Source organism: Prosopis cineraria, unplaced genomic scaffold (assembly GCF_029017545.1).
Source record: "Prosopis cineraria cultivar Desert tree isolate PC_DT_omini unplaced genomic scaffold, ASM2901754v1 PC8, whole genome shotgun sequence".
Taxonomy (NCBI): Eukaryota; Viridiplantae; Streptophyta; class Magnoliopsida; order Fabales; family Fabaceae; genus Prosopis; species Prosopis cineraria.
This window is the reverse complement of record NW_026555339.1, coordinates 22,830,664-22,848,899: the sequence shown is the minus strand read 5'-3', so window position 1 is coordinate 22,848,899 and position 18,236 is coordinate 22,830,664. Positions and strand designations below refer to the sequence as shown.

At 35.0% G+C, this 18,236-nt stretch overlaps 1 protein-coding gene across 1 annotated transcript; it reads left to right on the top strand.

The window, feature by feature from the left end:
- The first annotated feature begins 8,983 nt into the window (after window positions 1–8,983).
- LOC129318428 (protein argonaute 16-like) lies at window positions 8,984–18,045 on the top strand. Its single transcript, XM_054963178.1, is given in 24 exon segments — window positions 8,984–9,177; window positions 10,811–11,040; window positions 11,115–11,320; window positions 11,392–11,613; window positions 11,726–11,862; window positions 11,954–12,051; window positions 12,137–12,234; window positions 12,325–12,490; window positions 12,607–12,723; window positions 12,795–12,902; window positions 13,059–13,121; window positions 13,246–13,359; window positions 13,463–13,628; window positions 13,706–13,818; window positions 14,388–14,525; window positions 14,697–14,827; window positions 15,454–15,519; window positions 16,302–16,365; window positions 16,558–16,669; window positions 16,751–16,824; window positions 17,015–17,109; window positions 17,212–17,243; window positions 17,737–17,847; window positions 17,850–18,045. Coding segments are annotated over 23 exon segments (2,706 nt in total). The 5' UTR covers window positions 8,984–9,177; window positions 10,811–10,818; the 3' UTR covers window positions 17,903–18,045.
- Window positions 18,046–18,236: the final 191 nt, after the last annotated feature.

The window sequence follows — 18,236 nt, the reverse complement described above, 5'->3', positions numbered from 1 at the left end:
TGATTGAAGCTTATACGTTTTGGTATAACAAAAAGCAAGCTCGATGATCAATTCAAACATGAGCAAGTAGAATAACTTCAAGAAAATAATTGTGTTTAAATATCATTTGAATAAGATATAGAGTGAACACAATTAATTTTAGTTGAAAAGAAGGATTTAAAAAAGAGTTCAGATGACCTTCAGAAGAGATATGAAAAAAAGGGTACAAAGATTCAAAGTAGTACTAGTATTATTATATTCTAGCACTGGTATTACAGTGATAATTAGACATAAAAGGAAGGTCATAGCATAAATGTTATCCTTATAGTACTGGTGTAATTTAATACATAAAAGATGAAAATTTTTGATATTTTTGGAAGAATTAGAATATTTTTGAAAAGATTATTTAGCACCGTTATTAAAAGAAAATAACACCGAAATAACATATCAATTGCATCTCTTTGTAGCATAAAAGAAAGGACAGTACTGGTGTTGAGGTATTAGCATAGGTGTCACACAAACTTGAACAAAACTTAATACAAGTACTAATCAAATAACATAGGTGTTGACTTCAACCAAAGATAAATGAAAAATAAGACCAATGTTGAAAAGATAATACTAGTGCAAGGAAAAAGATTCAAATAAGAGAGACTCAAATTGCATAGGTTTAAAGGGATAACACCGGTGTTATTATATATAGGATCGGTGTTATAAGAAATATGAAACAATAGATCAATGAAGATAAAAGAGGTAACACCGTGTTAAGGCTTCTAGTACCAGTTTTATCAATACTTAGAAATATTTTTGAACAAGACAACTTCAAGTACAAGGATTATAGTTAAGTCAAATACTTAACTATCAAGATACCATACCTTCTATTCATATAAGTTCTCACTTAGTCAAATTTAATGTTAAGCCAATTATCTTGTTTTTAGTTAAGAAAGCCTGAAATACACAAAACTTCTCTTTATTCTGTAATAATTAAAACTAAGGTTCAACATGGAGAGCAACAGAGTCTCAATGGTAAGAATAAAGTTTATAAAGCAGTTATGATGGACTTGACCTCCTCAAACGGCAACAACAGTGAACATAATTAAGGTTAATGATGATAATGAGGAGAAGGAGGCAAAAATGAGCATGCAAAGACTGAAGGATCGATAGTGTAAGGAGAAGAGCAAATGATGAGAGTTTGGAAGGTGATAGGAAGGGGAGAGAAGAATCTAAATGTTTCACCTACCAGAACGCTCGTTAAAAAGCTCCTGGAGATAGCTTTGGCCAGAACGCTAGTTTTGCTTCCAATGCTCATTGAAATTTTTTTTATTTAACATGATTTTAAATATTCTAATGAGCTTTTCTTATCCTTAACTGAGGTTAGAGTCCTCCTAAACCTCAGTTAAAGGGTTATCTAAATAAACATGCAATCCCTTCCATCAACTTTAATGTATCATCCCTCCTATTTCTAGTATTTATGTTTGAACCTCTATGCACCTTGGAATATTTAAAACTAAAGTTCTTTTTTATATGATATAGTAAAAGGCATACCTCTCGTTCCCAAACATAAATTGAACTGCATGGATGATGTTGAACTAAGTGTTTTAATGATAATGAAACTTAGAGAAAGATATTTATTACTTGTGTAAATTGAATATCACGAATCTAGTGACAAAGCATCAAGAAGAAAGAGTGCGCATAAAGAACTCTTAATGAAACTTTCTCAAACTTGCTGCATATGAAGAAATAGAAGTGAGCATGAGTGAGAAGAAAATCAAAGTTGTATCAAGCATGCTGTAACATCCTAAAAATTTTAAGACTCAAATTTATTTAAAAAATAAAATATCTATAATTAAATTAAAATTTAGAATAATTTAATAGAGGCCTAGAGTTCGAATTTTACTAAGCAAAAGTTTGGTTTTATTTGATTTTTAACTATGGGAAAAATTACCAAAGTTGACCCGGGCTTTTGTGCAATAATAAAAAATGTTGGGCTCTTTCTTGTAATTTTCCCCAAAGTTTTTGACCAGCATTTTAAGGAGCAAACTGATGCAGAAACGCAGAGAAAATGAGAAAGGAAGCAAACGCACAAACGGGAGAGAGAGAGAGAGGAAGAAGAGAAGAGAAAGGGAGGGAGTTAGGCTTGGATCTAGGAGTCTTTGCGACCGTTGCGAGCTCGGCTACACGATAGGTAAACTCCCTACTTCAATCCTCTTCTCTTTCTCTTGATTTTCTTCAATTTTTGGAAGAGGAAATTTTTGGATTTTGATCCCAAAGGCTTTATTCTTGTAAGCTTTTGTTTCTTTGGATTCTAGGGAGCATGTTTTGAGTTTCTATATAGTGATCTAATGTTTTGAGTGAATAATTGGATGAAAAGAGGTGTTTTGGGCACAAAATAAACCTTGAGAAATTGGGTTTTTGCTCCTCAATGGTTTAAGCCTATTGATTTAGTTATAATTTTGCTATTTGAGCCCAATAAGATTTAAATTAAGGTTTGGTTTTCATTATAAGGGCTAATGGTGAAAGTTGGTGGCACTAAGTAAAGGTTTTTAATTGATTAAAAAAATTATATAAATTGAAAATTAGCCTAGTGATGGCTAATAAATGGTTTTGGTGGTTAAGTGATACTATGTGAATGGTTGGTTTAATATATGGACCATTAGGGTGGATTATGACTCATTGACCTAAGTTGTGTGGTATAAGTTATAGTCTTCATTAATACTATTTGTCATGATAAGTGATGTGGATCACTTATATGTTGTAGAAAATTGTTGGTGGAACTTATTGAGAAATAAGGAACAAGCCGAGCCCTATTTTGTACAAGGGGAACCCTTTTAGTACCAAAGGGTTGAGGTAACAGGGGAATTTATATTTCTTATTACTTTGTTTTAGCTATTTTTGAATAAATATTACTAGTTATCATGCATTACATGTTTTAAAAGATTAAATGTGCTTTATAACGGGTTATGGGGTACTACTTTGATTATAGTGCAAATATGTTTTCTAATTGTTTAATAACAATGTTTTTATGGAAATGAGATTTATAAATATTATACTACTTTAGAGTGTTGAATGGTCAATACTCAGGAAAGGTAGACAAGAGTAAAAGGCATGATCTCGTTGGGAGTTCACCAATGAGAAGGTGTGGATTTTTGATATTCTATGGCACACTGTCAGTACTCAGTGTTGTCTTACGTATTGTGGGCTCAGTGCACTAAAGTGGTTAGTGTATTGAGTGTTTGACACCTCTCAGTGGGGGAGGGAATCCGACATATGAAGTGTGAGGTTGAGTGCCTAGGCCAAGGTAGCCCTCACATGGAGAGTAAGTCAGGCTGGCTCTGGGAGGGAGTTAGCTTTGACTGCTCAGGATTCACGTCGAAGGGGCATAGGCGGTTCGGTGGATTAGATCATGCCTTAGATTATGTTTTGTGCCTGTGGAGGTACAAGTAGGTATAAGGTTTACCTGCGAGTTAAAGAGTGCCAGGGGGCATTCTGTTGGTCATGAAAGGCCATACCGGCCTAGGTCATGCATTCATGCATTTTAAATGGCTAAATTATATACTATGTTGAATTTATTATTCATTTATTTAATTATGGCTTACTTTGTAATAATCAATATAGATTTCACTGTTACTGAGACTGTGGTTGTCTCACCCCTTTCTTTTCAATATTCTAGGTCCAGGCGAAGGATCCAGTGGTGGACGGGGAAAAGAGCAAAGCTAGGGGTTTGCTTGTGATTTGTAAAGAACTGCAACCCCTTTCTTTTGAGCAAATATATTGTAATATATTTAAGATTAGGGTGCCAGTAGGATATGATTATGTGTGTGTGTGTGAATATGTGTGGATTGTGTGCTTGTGTATGAATTTTTGTCTGTTTGCAGACTTGTGGCTAGGAAACTTGGTTATGGTGTGTGGTTTTGATGGATTTACTTAGTAGACCAAGTTTCTATTACAAGCAGATCTTTATTTTGATATATATGTGATTTTATAAGCAAATGCAAAGTGGTTGCATTGCAAATGGTGTGCTATGGGAAAACATACAGCTTGGATAGAGAGAGTGGGTGCGTGGGCCCCACAAGGAGCTCTGAGCCAAGTGAAAATATTTAGCATATGTATTTATATAAATACATGGTATTTGGATTGATTTGTGACCACTCTTGTATGATTTGTGCATTTTGGGGGTTTAGGGTCCATTTTAGGAAATGGCACCCGGGTGGTCAAATTTTGATGTATGGGGGTTTTCCATCATTTGAATGTTCTATCAAGTGTTTTTAATCTTATTTGACGTGTCCAAAGTGTTTCCACAGGTTTGTGACCATTAGGATGGGATTTGGACAATTTTGAAAATGGTTTTTATCAAAAAGCTGCACTTTTGCATCCGGGTGTCCAAATCTTAATCCGACCGTTGGATTTCTCTAAAATTAGTAAAACCTTTTATAAGCTTCATGTGGGCTTTAGAATCACGTCGATCGGATATCAGATGATGAAATGGTGTACTCCGAAAGTTGGTCCGGAAGTGCTGTCATGACAGCTTTTTAGCTGTCATGACAGCAAAAATAGTCAATCTTTTAACATGTCTAATTTTTAATCCGACCGTTGGATCTTTTTGAAATTTGGTACACTTATAGTACCCTTTGAATGTGACGTGTGAGCTTTAAAATCACTTCAATCGGAGGTCGAATGACGGAACACCGCCTCCTGGAAGTTGGCCCAGGAGGGCTGTCATGACAGCAATAAATTACTGTCATGACAGCTGCGAGTGGTGGACTGGGCCGTGCCACCTCACGGCAACCACCAGCCGGCTTTCCCCATGGTAGTTCATGGGTTATTCCCCGCACCCACTGTGCTAAGGGAGCCTTCCCAGGTTCGATCCTCCAACCTCTCCTACATAGCGAAGTTGAGGCTGAACCTGGTACCATTGAGTCAGTTGACTCAATGGTACCAGGTTCAGCCTCAACTTCGCTATGTAGGAGAGGTTGGAGGATCGAACCTGGGAAGGCTCCCTTAGCGCAGTGGGTGCGGGGAATAACCCATGAACTACCATGGGGAAAGCCGGCTGGTGGTTGCCGTGAGGTGGCACGGCCCAGTCCACCACTCGCAGCAGTGGGCTCGGGGGGTGTGACTGTTACACATGCTATGCTCAAGAAAAAGAAGAATCAAGAGAAGAAAATAGAACTTACATAGGTTACAATTTATTTTATTCTTTTCTTAGATAAGTTTGTGAAAAACTAATTGAGAGTTTAAACACGAATTAAAGTGAGATTGTATTATATAGAAAGTCATATGCTTATAAGTCCTAAAGGTTAAATAGTCTTATCTATGCAAGGACAAAAAGTGTCCACATATGTTTGACAAATGTTTGCATGCTTTCGTTCACTCTTAGATTGTAAGTATCCCACACATGTTTGATCATCCTTTGTGCATATAGGACTTAAAAGATCTCAATCAAGCTTGAACTATAATTGGACCTTACTTGAATTAGAGAATCAGAAGTGAAGACATAGCACTGTATGTTGGTTCATGCTTGGACATCTTTATGTCCACACTTGATTAGCAAGTCAGTATGAAGAAATGTCTTGATTAAACTTTTATAATCTGATTCATGCCTCGATGTTATTTTTATCTACTCTTGATTGATCCTAAGTGTCAGCCTAAAGTGTGCCTAAGAAGCATTCCACACTTGGATTCTATTGAATCCACATGAATGAATGAAACACTTGTTAGCTTTCAAGATTAACTTAGAGAAAGCCTTAGTACTGAACAAGCTATCCAAGGTTAGTTCAAAAGTTTCTCAAGCATGGTTCACATCACAAAGAGGCAAGATGCCTTTGCACACTTATTCATGCTTGGTACCCAAATTGCCTACTTGTGTTTAGGCTTATAGTAAAGCTTGGTGCTTCAATATTCATCATACATTCTTGAATCCATATTGGTGAGCAATGAGAGGTGATAAGTGAGCAAATGTGATGATAGCTCATCCACACTTGGATCATGATTGTCCATGCATGAATGAGAGTTCTAATAGCATTTAATGCACTTTAAGGAAAAAGTGCTTATCTATCTTTGATCACTTTAGCATGTTTTCAACAGCTATAATTTATCTCCCAAGGGTTCCAATGATTTAAAAAACATTACTCTATACATATGATCTCATTGAAGTAAATGAGCAATAACATTGAATGAGCATTTAGTGTCTTGCATTGAATTCTTACTTGTTATTTTGTGAAAAAGTTCTCAAGCAGTTTATAAGCTTTTATTATTTTATATATACTCTTTAAAGAGTCTCAGTTGCAAAAATCTATTTTATTTTGTCTTTTAAAATTTTAGAAAGGATTTTCTAATTGTAATTATAAGAGCTTACTTGTATAAGTAAGTGTATATTGAAAATTAATATTGATTTTGTCTTGTGGTTGTACTATAAAACTTGTGTTTATAGTGGAAAATCTTAAGTGTGATATTAGAGATTGGAGGTAGGCCAAGTGGTAAGCTAAATCAGGATAAATCAATTGTGTCCATTCTTCTTTTCACTCAAAAACTCATTCATCACTCACAAATTTGTGCACAAATTATTCTACACTTTGCATCATCTTTTTAGTTGGGAAAAATTTTTGAGAAATTTTTAAAAACACCCAATTTACCCCTCTCTTAGGTACCGGCCTAATTCTACAGATGATTGTGTTGTGTTCACCAACAACTATGATAACTACAAGGGATCCCAAAATGTCCTTTAGGAGATGAATTAACTAAAGTCACTCTTTATTCATCTGACCCAAGACAATTGCAAATGCAATAGAGCACAAGTTATTATCGATATCATGAGTTGATGTAGATAATATGGTTCCACGATAAGGTCTAGTAAGGAAAGTTTCATCAATGTATAGGACAGGTTGGCATCCTTACATGAAACGTTCTATACAACACACATAACTAACAAAGAGTCTACAAAACCTATGGTCATTATCTATTTCTTATGTCGCTGCTGTTTTTGGATATGCCTCCATTAATCTTTCACAATGCCGAGGAATTGTCATGTATAATTGGTTAGGCCATCCTTTAATGTTTGCTAACGTTTTCTCTTTGCCTAACCATGCTTAATTATAGTTTAATGACACACCATATTCCCTACGCAACTCTTGCCAGATCTCATTGAGTGACTTGCCAACACAAACCTTCAGCCCTTTTTGTCTAAGACTAGATGCCAAGCTTGACCTAAATGACCTCTCTACAATCAAGTTGTCTTGCACAAAGTGGTCGTGTTCTTTAATAAAGATTGTCACTCTCATAAACTTTGACCCTTCCTCCCCCACCCTATAAACAGTGATGTCCTATGGACAAACTTTAACTTTAAAATTAGCTATAACCTTGCTAGCAATATTCCTCTTAAACTTAAATGTAAAATTATGAGCTATATTGTACTTGCAAAGTGCTTCTCTTACTTCATCAACAAGTTTTAACCTTTGATTTGGATTTCTTAGCAAGTCTTTTCGCTTCTTGGAACTAAGTTGAGGAATGAGTGAAAGGGCATTTTGAGGTATGAATGGAAACTCTTGTGATGAAATTATTGATGAAGATCAAACAATTGTTTGTAACAGTACTTGTGATTTTCTCAAGCATGGTTTGAACTTGCACAAAAATCAATAGTTATGTAAGCGTCATTTCTTTGAAAACAAAAAGCACCTTCTAATAATTATTGTAGCTTACTCTCATGAAATTGTCATTAATTGTGGCTATCCTTCACATTTGAAGTCACATGCTTCGTGTTGTATATACAGGTGTGCACATTTCTTATTATACTTTACTACTTGCCTCATAGTTTTATTACCTTCTACATCTTCTAGAGTCAATGTGTCCAAGTTCATGAGTACAGACTTAATGCTAAATCCTTCCAATTCAATACCTATGCATGAAGATATGATGCCCCTTAACTCATAAATTGTGGTTCCTTCTCTTACCATTTGTCCACGTGCCATCCCAACATTATATACAAATCCCTCTAAAGCTGTCACAATCTTCTCACTCATATGGAAGAAGTAATATATCTCATTCTCTTGCACACTAATCATTTTACTTGTAAGATAATAAAAAAACAAGAACCATAAGTTTCACAAATGAGAGAAAGATAATGAAACTAAGGGAGTAGAGAACTAATGATAGTATTAATTCATTATACTCTTTATGTCATGTGCTTTTTAAGTTTGGTGTGAGTATTGTGAATGTTAGTAGTGAAGATTATGTTTGGCAGTGAAGGGTGCAACCAAAAATTGCATCACAACACCATCAGACCAACCCAAAACCACTCTCCATCAATGCTTCTATACTTTTACAGCTAAGCATCGCTTCTAATTTTAAAGGTCTCAAACTTCAGAGGAAGCCTTATATGTAAGTTAGAGATAGTACTTTGAGGATTTCTGAAGCTAGATGGACGTTGGAGGATGGGCAAAGAGTCAATTGAACCACCTTTGCATTGAACAAGAACTCCCTTGCTTTCAAATGCATGAATAAAGCGTTTATCAATTGCGCTTAAACAAGGTCAATCCAAGCAATAAGTCCATGGACGAAAAAATTTTCAACATTCTTAGAGTAAGAAAGCAGTACCTGATTAGCAACGACTTCATTCATTATGCTCGGCCAAAGGTGGTCATTGGACCACCGTAGTTAGGCCTACGCGAGATGTTGGTGTTCCAATATTCAAAAACCTCGGCAACTTCTTACTTCATTTATTGCTTTTTTTCCCAAGTTTTAGGGGCATTTTGGTCTAATGATGAAGTTATTAAATAAATAAAAAAAATACTCTTAGTCCTTTAAGAATATTTGATCCTTGAGACCAAATTCTTTTTTAATTTGATTTTTTTTTTTTACTAATTTTTCCTTTACTTTTCTCAGCATTTCTTCTTAGGATTGGTCTTCAAGGGCAAATCCATTGGTTTCATTTTCCGACCTATTTTGTTACAAACGACGCCGTATTCTCTTAGTCTTAGTGGCGACTAGAGACGGGAGGACCGTAACCGTAAAGTGTACACAATTTTGAGTCCCTCGGCTTCCCTCGCCTTTGATCATCTTCATCTCGCTCGATTCTCGCTCTGTCTCCTCATACTGTGCAAAATAACGGAGACGGAAGCGGAGAATTACGAGCAACGTCATTGTCATATGCTCCCACCCTCGCTTCCAGCAAAACCCTATCGAAGAACCTCGTTCTCAGAGTGAAAGGTACAACTGTTGTTTCGTTTCTCTTCCTGCATTGTTTAGCGTCTGTGAGCGGGGATTTTGTCTGTTCTGAGTTACGTGATTTCAACATTGTTAGTACATTTTCTTCAAATTTTCAAATTTATCATGTTTTAGTGAAAATGCGGTTCGAATTTGGTGCTGTTTTGAGCGAGATTGTGTAGCTGTTCTGCATGGTTGGATAATTTTCTTATTTTCTTCCCACGTTATTGGTTTGTTTTATAAAAAATAAAAATTCCTACTTGAAGGTTGTGTGGAGGAAATTTCCTAGATGGATTGGTTGGTTGGTGTTTTTGGGGGAGAAATATGTGGGCTTTCCATAATGTACTTGGCGCTGATGCTCACTTTGCCTTTCTGTTTTGCCGAGGGTCTTGTACGACAGTCTGGTGATTTTGATCAATATTTTGATTTACTACGAAGGATTTGAAGATTATTTGTCAGCTTGAACTTCTGGGTTGAGCTAGTCTTCCACCTTATCAATTTAGTGTTCTCGAAAACATTTTGTCAGACTATGCTAACAAGCTAAATTCACCTTACTTTAAGCTATAGATTGCAAGGAAGCTTAAGCATTATACAAATTGCATTATATTTATTAGAGGATTTATGCACTGAAACTGCTAACTGTAATCTTCTTCCGTTTTTGTTTTCCCCTCATTATTCTTATATCTAGAATTTCACTTCCCCTTCTTACAGTTAAGGGTCCTTATCTTTAGGGTTTTTCTTTTTCTTTTTCTTTTTTTTTCCTTACCTTTACTTCAAGATTTTCATATGATTGTATCTTCTGTTTTCTGTTGCATGAACTTCTGTCTTTTTATCTATCTAAAGTTTTTTTTTAATTCTTTTCCGCATTAGTCTTTTTCTCTTCCAAAAATCGGCTGATGAAGAAAATTGGGTTAGATTATGTTGCCCTTCTTACTCTTTGTAGCAGAACATCATGGTCTCTTAAGAGAAAAGTGCCAAAAAATAGTGCTTTACAGAGCCAATGGGTTAATTGGCTTTTGCAAAAGACAAAAAGAAAACTGTGAATTACTTATAAAACTTGCTCATTTTCACCTATGTTGAATAGTTTACTGTATCCCTTGCCTGTAGTCATAAATAAGTTAAAATGGAGAAAAGAAAATAAACTAAGCTCCGCATGCAAGGCAGAAGTGGTCAAAATCAAGTTGAGAAACTTCATGTATTTTAAAGTGCAGACATACAAGGTGCTTTATGACATGTTCATGATTACTGCATTTAAATTATGATCACTGCTAGTGAAGAAATGCATTCAAATATGATCATATGCATAAGTTGCTTAGCTTTGAATTGTTAAACAATAACATCAAATGCTCAAGCCTTTTTGTATAAGGCGCTTTAAAAGCCCAGACATTTCCTTGTACAAAAGTTCGTTGGTCTTGATGGCTTGATTGAAGAAGCAAAAATCCTAAGAATGGGACTATCTTGTTAATTCTGATGTTTTACTAGTCACTTCCTAAGAAAGAAAAGATAGGATTTTATCAATTATCATTTGAAGTGGGCAAAATGTTGAACGATCACCAGAAACAATCATTTGTATCCATCTGGTCTTTAACTTACTTTGTTTCCTTCATTGGTTTTGATTGACCATTTCTGAATGAAGGGAAAAAGATGGAGAAAGCCGCTCATAGTGATGAAGCTGATGAGATGCCATCTTTGCACCTGCCAATTTCCGGTGCCCCATATGATGCTGAGCCCAAACAGACAGTCCCCATTAAGTATTCTGTTGTCAGTAGGCATGGGTTTGGGACTGTGGGGAAACACGTGTCATTGCTTGCCAATCATTTCCAAGTTTCTATTGGTGTTCCAGATGCAGTATTTTTCCAGTATAGTGTATGCCTCCCTTTCCTGTTCTATATTTTTCATGATATCTTGGACGTTCTCTTATGAAGATGAATAATTTCCAGGTTTCTATTACTTCAGAACATGATAGAGCTGTCGAAAGCAAGGGCATTGGGAGAAAACTGATTGATAGGCTTTACCAAAACTACTCTTCTGAACTTGGTGGCAAAAGGTTTGCCTACGATGGAGAGAGAACTTTGTATACAGTGGGTCCTCTGCCACGTCAAAAGTTTGAGTTCAAAGTTGTACTTGAGGAATCATTAGCAAAATGGTATTCATAATTTATGAATCTTCCTTGTTCCATGTTTTTTTCTTAAAACTTACACTGTTCTCCTGCTGCAGCAGTAGTTCTGGGAGTCCTGGTGGTGATGGCAGCCTTAGTGTTGGAAATAAAAGGTCAAAGCATTCTTTTAAGTTAAAGACTTTCAAGGTAGAGATAAGTTTTGCTTCCAAAGTACCCCTGCGGTCCATTGCTTTTGCCTTAGGCGGAGTTGAGTCAGATCCTAACACTCAGGATGCTTTGAGAGTGCTTGATATCATTCTGAGGCAACAAGCAGCTAGCATGTACTTATTTTAAAGATGTTCTTATAAAAGTTGTATCCAGTGTGTTTTGAATGCCATTGACCTCTTACCTGTTAGCTCTAACCTAATTAATCTAACCCTTCTAAATGTCAAGGGGTTGTCTTTTGGTAAGGCAATCGTTCTTTCATGATGACTCGAGGAATTACATTGATGTTGGAGGTGGGGTAACAGGAGTTCGAGGTTTTCATTCCAGCTTTCATCCTACTCAGGGCGGATTATCTCTCAATATGGGTAGGACTATTCTTTTGCATATCATAAATTTCCATGATCATTAAATTATCCTTTTCCCCCTCAAAGTTCATCTTCATATTTTTATGTCTAGATGTGGCAACAACAATGATCTTAACCCCTGGACCTGTAATTAATTTTCTCCTATCCAACCAGAATGTGAAGGAACCTCGTTATATTGACTGGGCAAAGGTGACCAAGGCTGACCTGTGTGCACAATGTTCTTGCTTACAGATTTGGATCTTTTAATGAGGTTTTCTTTCTTGATATTATATAGGCTAAGAAAATGCTTAAAAATTTAAGGGTACGTGCATCTCATCGCAACCAAGAATATAAAATTATTGGCTTGAGTGAAAAACCATGTAATCAGCAACTGTAAGTTCTTTCATTTTGAAATTTAGAAATCTATTCTATTTCTTTGAAAGAAAAAGGATAAAACTTATTTATCTTATTTCTTTTCTTCAGTTTTAGTATGAAGGTGAAAAATGGTGACGTCAGTAATGGGGTGGAGACAGTGGATATTACTGTATATGAGTATTTTGCTAAACACTGTAGCATAGAACTGACTTCCGCATATCTTCCTTGCCTTGATGTGGGGAAGCCGAAATGGCCGGTCTATCTGCCCATGGAGGTTTGCAATTTTTATGCTTGATAGAACCATTTTTTTCCTTCTATCATCCTTTGCTCCTTCAAGCTAACTGTATTTGTTTCCCCCCCTAATTGTTTCTTTTTCTTTGAGTGGACTAGCTTTGCTCGCTCATTCCCCTTCAACGTTATACAAAGGCATTATCTCCAATCCAAAGAGCTTCTTTAGTTGAAAAATCACGACATAAGCCTCAAGATAGAATCAAAACGATAACAAATGTAAGTTCACATGTATTGATAACTTGTTTTGTCCATCTTGCTACCATATTAAGCCTCATCAAAACTTATAGGCTATGACACATCATCACTATGATGATGATCCTGTTCTTGTGGCATGTGGCATTTCTATCAAGAAGGAATTTACACAAGTTGAAGGTCGAGTTCTTGAGACTCCAAAAGTAAGCCTGACATAGGGTTCATAAGTTGTTATTTATTTTCATAATTGAGAGAGAAAAAGTGAGAGGGATAAGCAAAAGTGATAAGTAGTTGCTTTCCTATCGTATTATTTCAGCACTAAACACACCCTTTACTGTATTTTTATTTGATACACACAGTTGAAGGTTGGTAAGAATGATGAGTGCTTCCCTCGTAATGGCCGATGGAACTTTAATAACAAGGTACTGTATAATCATATTGAATCCAGACAGAGTATTAATTCTAAGACAAAGCCTTTTTTCATTGTTATCTTCAATATGGTTATCTAGTATGCCAATTGGTAATGCTCACTTTCCTTCATTGCAGACACTTCTACAACCAACTCACATTAATCTCTGGGCTGTTGTCAACTTTTCAGCTCGTTGTGATACTAGTTACATTTCAAGGGAGCTTATCAAATGTGGAATGAACAAAGGAATTGTATGTCACCTCGATGATTTTATTGCATTGTAATTTTACTTTGCTGTCATCTTAGTGTTTATTTGGTCACCTGTCTCTCAAAACTACCTATATATGTAAACAGCAAATTGAACGCCCATATACTTTGATAGAAGAAGATTCACAAATTAGAAGATCTAGCCCTGTTGCTAGGGTTGAAAAGATGTTTGAGCTGCTATATGCTAAGCTTCCTGAAGAACCAAACTTAATTCTTTGTGTCTTGCCAGAACGGAAAAATTGTGACATTTATGGTATGTCTTTGAACACATTTTCCTATTTCTTTATGTCGATTTTATAGACAATTCAATGATATTTTGTTAAATTTTAGGACCTTGGAAGAAGAAATGTCTGACTGAAGTTGGTGTTGTCACACAGTGCATTTCTCCTTTGAAGATCAGTGATCAATACCTCACTAATGTACTTCTTAAAATCAATTCTAAGGCAAGTGACGGATTCTTAAGGTTAACATGTTATTAACTTCTGATTAAATTATTCTTTTGGCCCTTCTAGTTTCATTGAGGTTTTATTTCAGTCCTATAATTTAAAACTTGTATTGGATCCTTATTCTTTTGGGGAAAAAAATCAATGTAGTTTCTACCTTTAAACTTCTGTCAGTATTTCATTTCCATGTCATATTAGCATTATGTATATGCATGATTTAATTTTTTTTAAGCCAGCAGAAAAGAATAAAAGTAGACATCAACTTGAAAATAACTCACATTAGTGAATCAAGCGAGTTGGCTTGAATCATGTATCTTCTAAAATAAGTCATGGCTGGTCGCATTAGCATAATTTTAGGTGAAACTTTAATGATAGGAGACAAGGAGTAAATTTGATGTTTTTATAACTATAAGGATCCAATTACAATTTTTTTTAAGGGACTAAATTGAAATTTGACCAAGACTATTGTGGCCAAATGAATTACTTAACCTAAATTATTCTTAGTTTATTTTGCCTTAATGAACATTACGATTAATTCAGATAATTTTGTTTGTTTGTTCCCTTTGTAGCTTGGAGGAATAAATTCTTTGTTGGCCATAGAGCATTCAGGGCATATTCCCCTGATAAATGATACTCCAACACTGATTTTAGGAATGGATGTCTCTCATGGTTCCCCTGGTCAATCAGATAGTCCATCAATAGCAGCAGTAATGTTATCTTTGTACCATCTTTGATTTGGAGAACTTTTTTTTTTTCCGGTTTGCATTGTACTGTCTTTTATTTGAAGAACATTGTTTTTTTTTTGTCTGCATTGTACCACAACCCGTTTGGATTGTCACTTTACCACAATACTGTGTTGTGTAATGTCACATTCTCAGGTTGTTGGATCTAGATGTTGGCCCCTAATTTCAAGGTATAGAGCATCTGTGCGAACCCAATCATCTAAGGCAGAGATGATTAATACTCTATACAAACCTTTGGAAGAAGGGAAAGATGATGGCATGATCAGGTATTAGGTGAAAATGTATATTGGATTGCTGTTGACTGCTTTTATAGATTTTACTACCTTCCCCCCAGTATGACATGACTAGTGACCATCTGTGCATTATAATCTCTTTTTCCAATCCTAGGGTTCCAATATGTCAAAATTTCCTTCTTTTAGGTACTTTTTGTTTTTGCAAATTACTAAGGTTATAAAATCAGTTAAATACATTGGATCACAATTCAATTCCCATCTGCGATGGTTAAAATGAACAAAAATGTTTTATTGTATTTCATCAAACAGAAGATTTTCTTGAAAATTTTTCCTTTTAAGATAAAAGGATCTCTATTTTCAGTCATATTATTATAGGACTTGAAGGTTTATCCAATTTGCTTGTCTAATGGGTGTGAAATTGCTCAATTGTTTTTATCTATTACACTGTATTTAAGAAGGTAAACTTCACTCAGGGTACTGAAAATGAAATGTTTTCTCTGTCAATTCATTATATTTAGCATGACTATATATGTTATATTCATGCATTCAGTAGAATGTAATAGGATGATATGATACATTAATTGTATTTCTTTATTCATTAATTGTGAGTTTCATATGTATAGGCCAACAAATTCCTTATACTGCTATTGCTTTTGCAGAGAACTACTTTTGGATTTCTATCATTCAAGTAATGGACGGAAACCAACTCAAATTATTGTCTTCAGGTGTCATGATTTAACTTTCTCTGGTCAATAGACAAAATATTATTTGGTAACATGTTAGATTGGCAGAACTATCCTCTTTTGTGCTTCTATTTATGATAATATCTTTTACTCATATAGTTGTCTTTTTCTTCTATATTTTTAGTAATGTCTTCTATAAAAATAATTAAGTTTATCATATGAAAAAAGTCTAAATATTTGTTCTTTTTGAAATTTGAGAGCATAATCTGATAAGATGATTCTTCCTTACTAATAGCAAATGCTGTTTTTTCTTAAATTGCTGATTTCTTTTGCATCTCTCCTCTCCTACTTGCTACTTAGTCTGGGGATTGTCTTTGAATATGCTGCTTGTTTTCAAATCTTTCTTATGAAACTCCATGTACACAAATGTAGTGAAGTAAAACAAATTTCAAATTTCCATACACATGCTAATAATTTTTCCTCTGTTTATATGTTTATTGACCAAATGTGTAATTGGAATCCATTTTTGGCTTTCAATTTTACAGATTGCAAAGTTTCTAGAGCTAATACAGGACAACCTAATTCACTGAGCAGTTCAAATTGTCCCAATTTTATTTATTTTCTATTTTTTACTTCTGATAATTTCCATTTAACCTGTACTAGAAATTTGTTCAAGTATTTTGTTGAATGGTTGCACTATATATCATGTTTAAATTGGATGAAATGTGGACGCACATTTTGTTTCTTCAAATTGTCATTTATTACATGTTTGATACTTTTTATTTAGTTATTTATTTATTTTCTGAACTATGTTTTATTTTTAGGGATGGAGTTAGTCAGTCACAATTTAATCAGGTTTTGAACATTGAGCTGGACCAGATAATTAAGGTTTTACTGGAACCCAAGTCTTTCTCTTCTATCATTTATCTTCACTTCAATTTGTGTTAGGATTGTCATATGTAATTTTTTTTCTATGATAATTATCATGGTTCTGCTTTTTTATGATACATCGATGCTGTAATAATACATTGCTTCCAGCAGAACGATAACCTTTAGTTGATGAACTTGTCTAATTAATAGGCCTATCAACACCTTGGAGACGTTGATATTCCCAAGTTCACTGTAATTGTGGCACAAAAGAATCATCACACAAAGTTGTTTCAAGACAATGGTTCAGAAAATGTCCCTCCTGGTGTGCAACTTCTCATGTCCTGTTTATATATAGTTCGAACCAAGTGTTAAAATTTATGACTAATCTGAATTTCCTCTTCAGGGACTGTCGTTGACACAGAAATCGTGCATCCACAGAATTATGATTTCTATATGTGTTCACATGCAGGGATGCTTGTAAGATTGCAGTTTTAGTTCTTTCTCACCCCCTCCTTTTTGACCCTTTTTGTTTTTGGCTTACCCTGTTACTAGCACATTTGATTTCAATAGAATATCGTATCATCATATCAGTTACCTCAGTGCTACTTTTTCATCACTAATGTTTTACCTCGTTTCCTTTGCTCTCTTTTTCTTTTTTGAATAATAGGGAACTCCTAGGCCAGCACATTACCATGTGTTACTTGATGAGATTGGTTTCTCAGCAGACGGCATACAGAATTTAGTCCATTCGCTGTCTTATGTGTATGCTTTCATTCTCCATCTGCTTGGCATGGTCCTGGCTTTAATTTTTTTTTTTTTTTTGCTTTATAATCTTTTTTACTAAGAGAAATATATTGACTTCAGGTACCAGAGGAGTACAGCTGCAGTCTCAGTCGGTAATTTCACCTTTTACTGATTGTCAAATTCTTAGAACAACTCTAGGAAACAGGGAGCCAAAGACCCGTAACTCATAAAATTGAAAATCAAGGACGTCAAAAATCAAAATCCCAAAGGATTATGGGAACAAATTATTTTTAGTACTTTCTAAAGTTATTACTCATACTTTGTAAACCTACTGTAAGGTTATATTATGATCTTCCTGATATCAAGGGAGTGTATTGGGTTTGTTCCTAGTGAGTCAAAACACTTGCAACATCCAGAAGATTAAGTTGTAATTTTTGAGAAAGTGAGTGATTATTTGAGAGTACCAAATATAATTTATTTTTATGGTCTTATTGGAAGGATTTTTGATTTTTAAGGTCATCATTTATCAATTTTACAACGAATGGTTCTTTAAGTGTCATTTACTTGGCGACTTTCATTATTTGCATTGGAAACATGTTTTATTTCTCCTTACAATCTTCTTCCTTTCCTCATTTTCTCCTTCAGTGGCTCCCATATGCTATGCCCACCTTGCCGCTGCTCAGATGAGAAAATTTTTGAAGTTTGATGATTCATCAGAGACATCCTCAAGTTTCACAACTGAACTAGATGCTGCAATCCCGAGCTGCCGCGGTTGCATCGGAATGTTCAGAGTAGCATGTTCTTCTGTTGAGGTGTTGTGTTAGTTGACTGCTCTTGGTAAATACTCTAATTTTTATCAGCCATTGATTTTTGACACTGTAAATATACGGCATGTAGGTTTGGATGGAGGGAAAAGTGAGGAGGATTTTCTAAAAATAGTAAATTTTTTTATTATTTTTAGGAGTTTTCTTTTTTTAGTTTTCTTTTTTATCTATTTCTCTCTCCATCTAAACGAAAGGATAAAGTTATACAATGCTCAGACCAACCAACCAACATTGATAAAAAGTTTTAGGGTGTGTTTGGATTAAAAAATTTACAACTGAGATTAGGATTCAACTAAGGTTAACAAACTGAGGTTAGAAGAA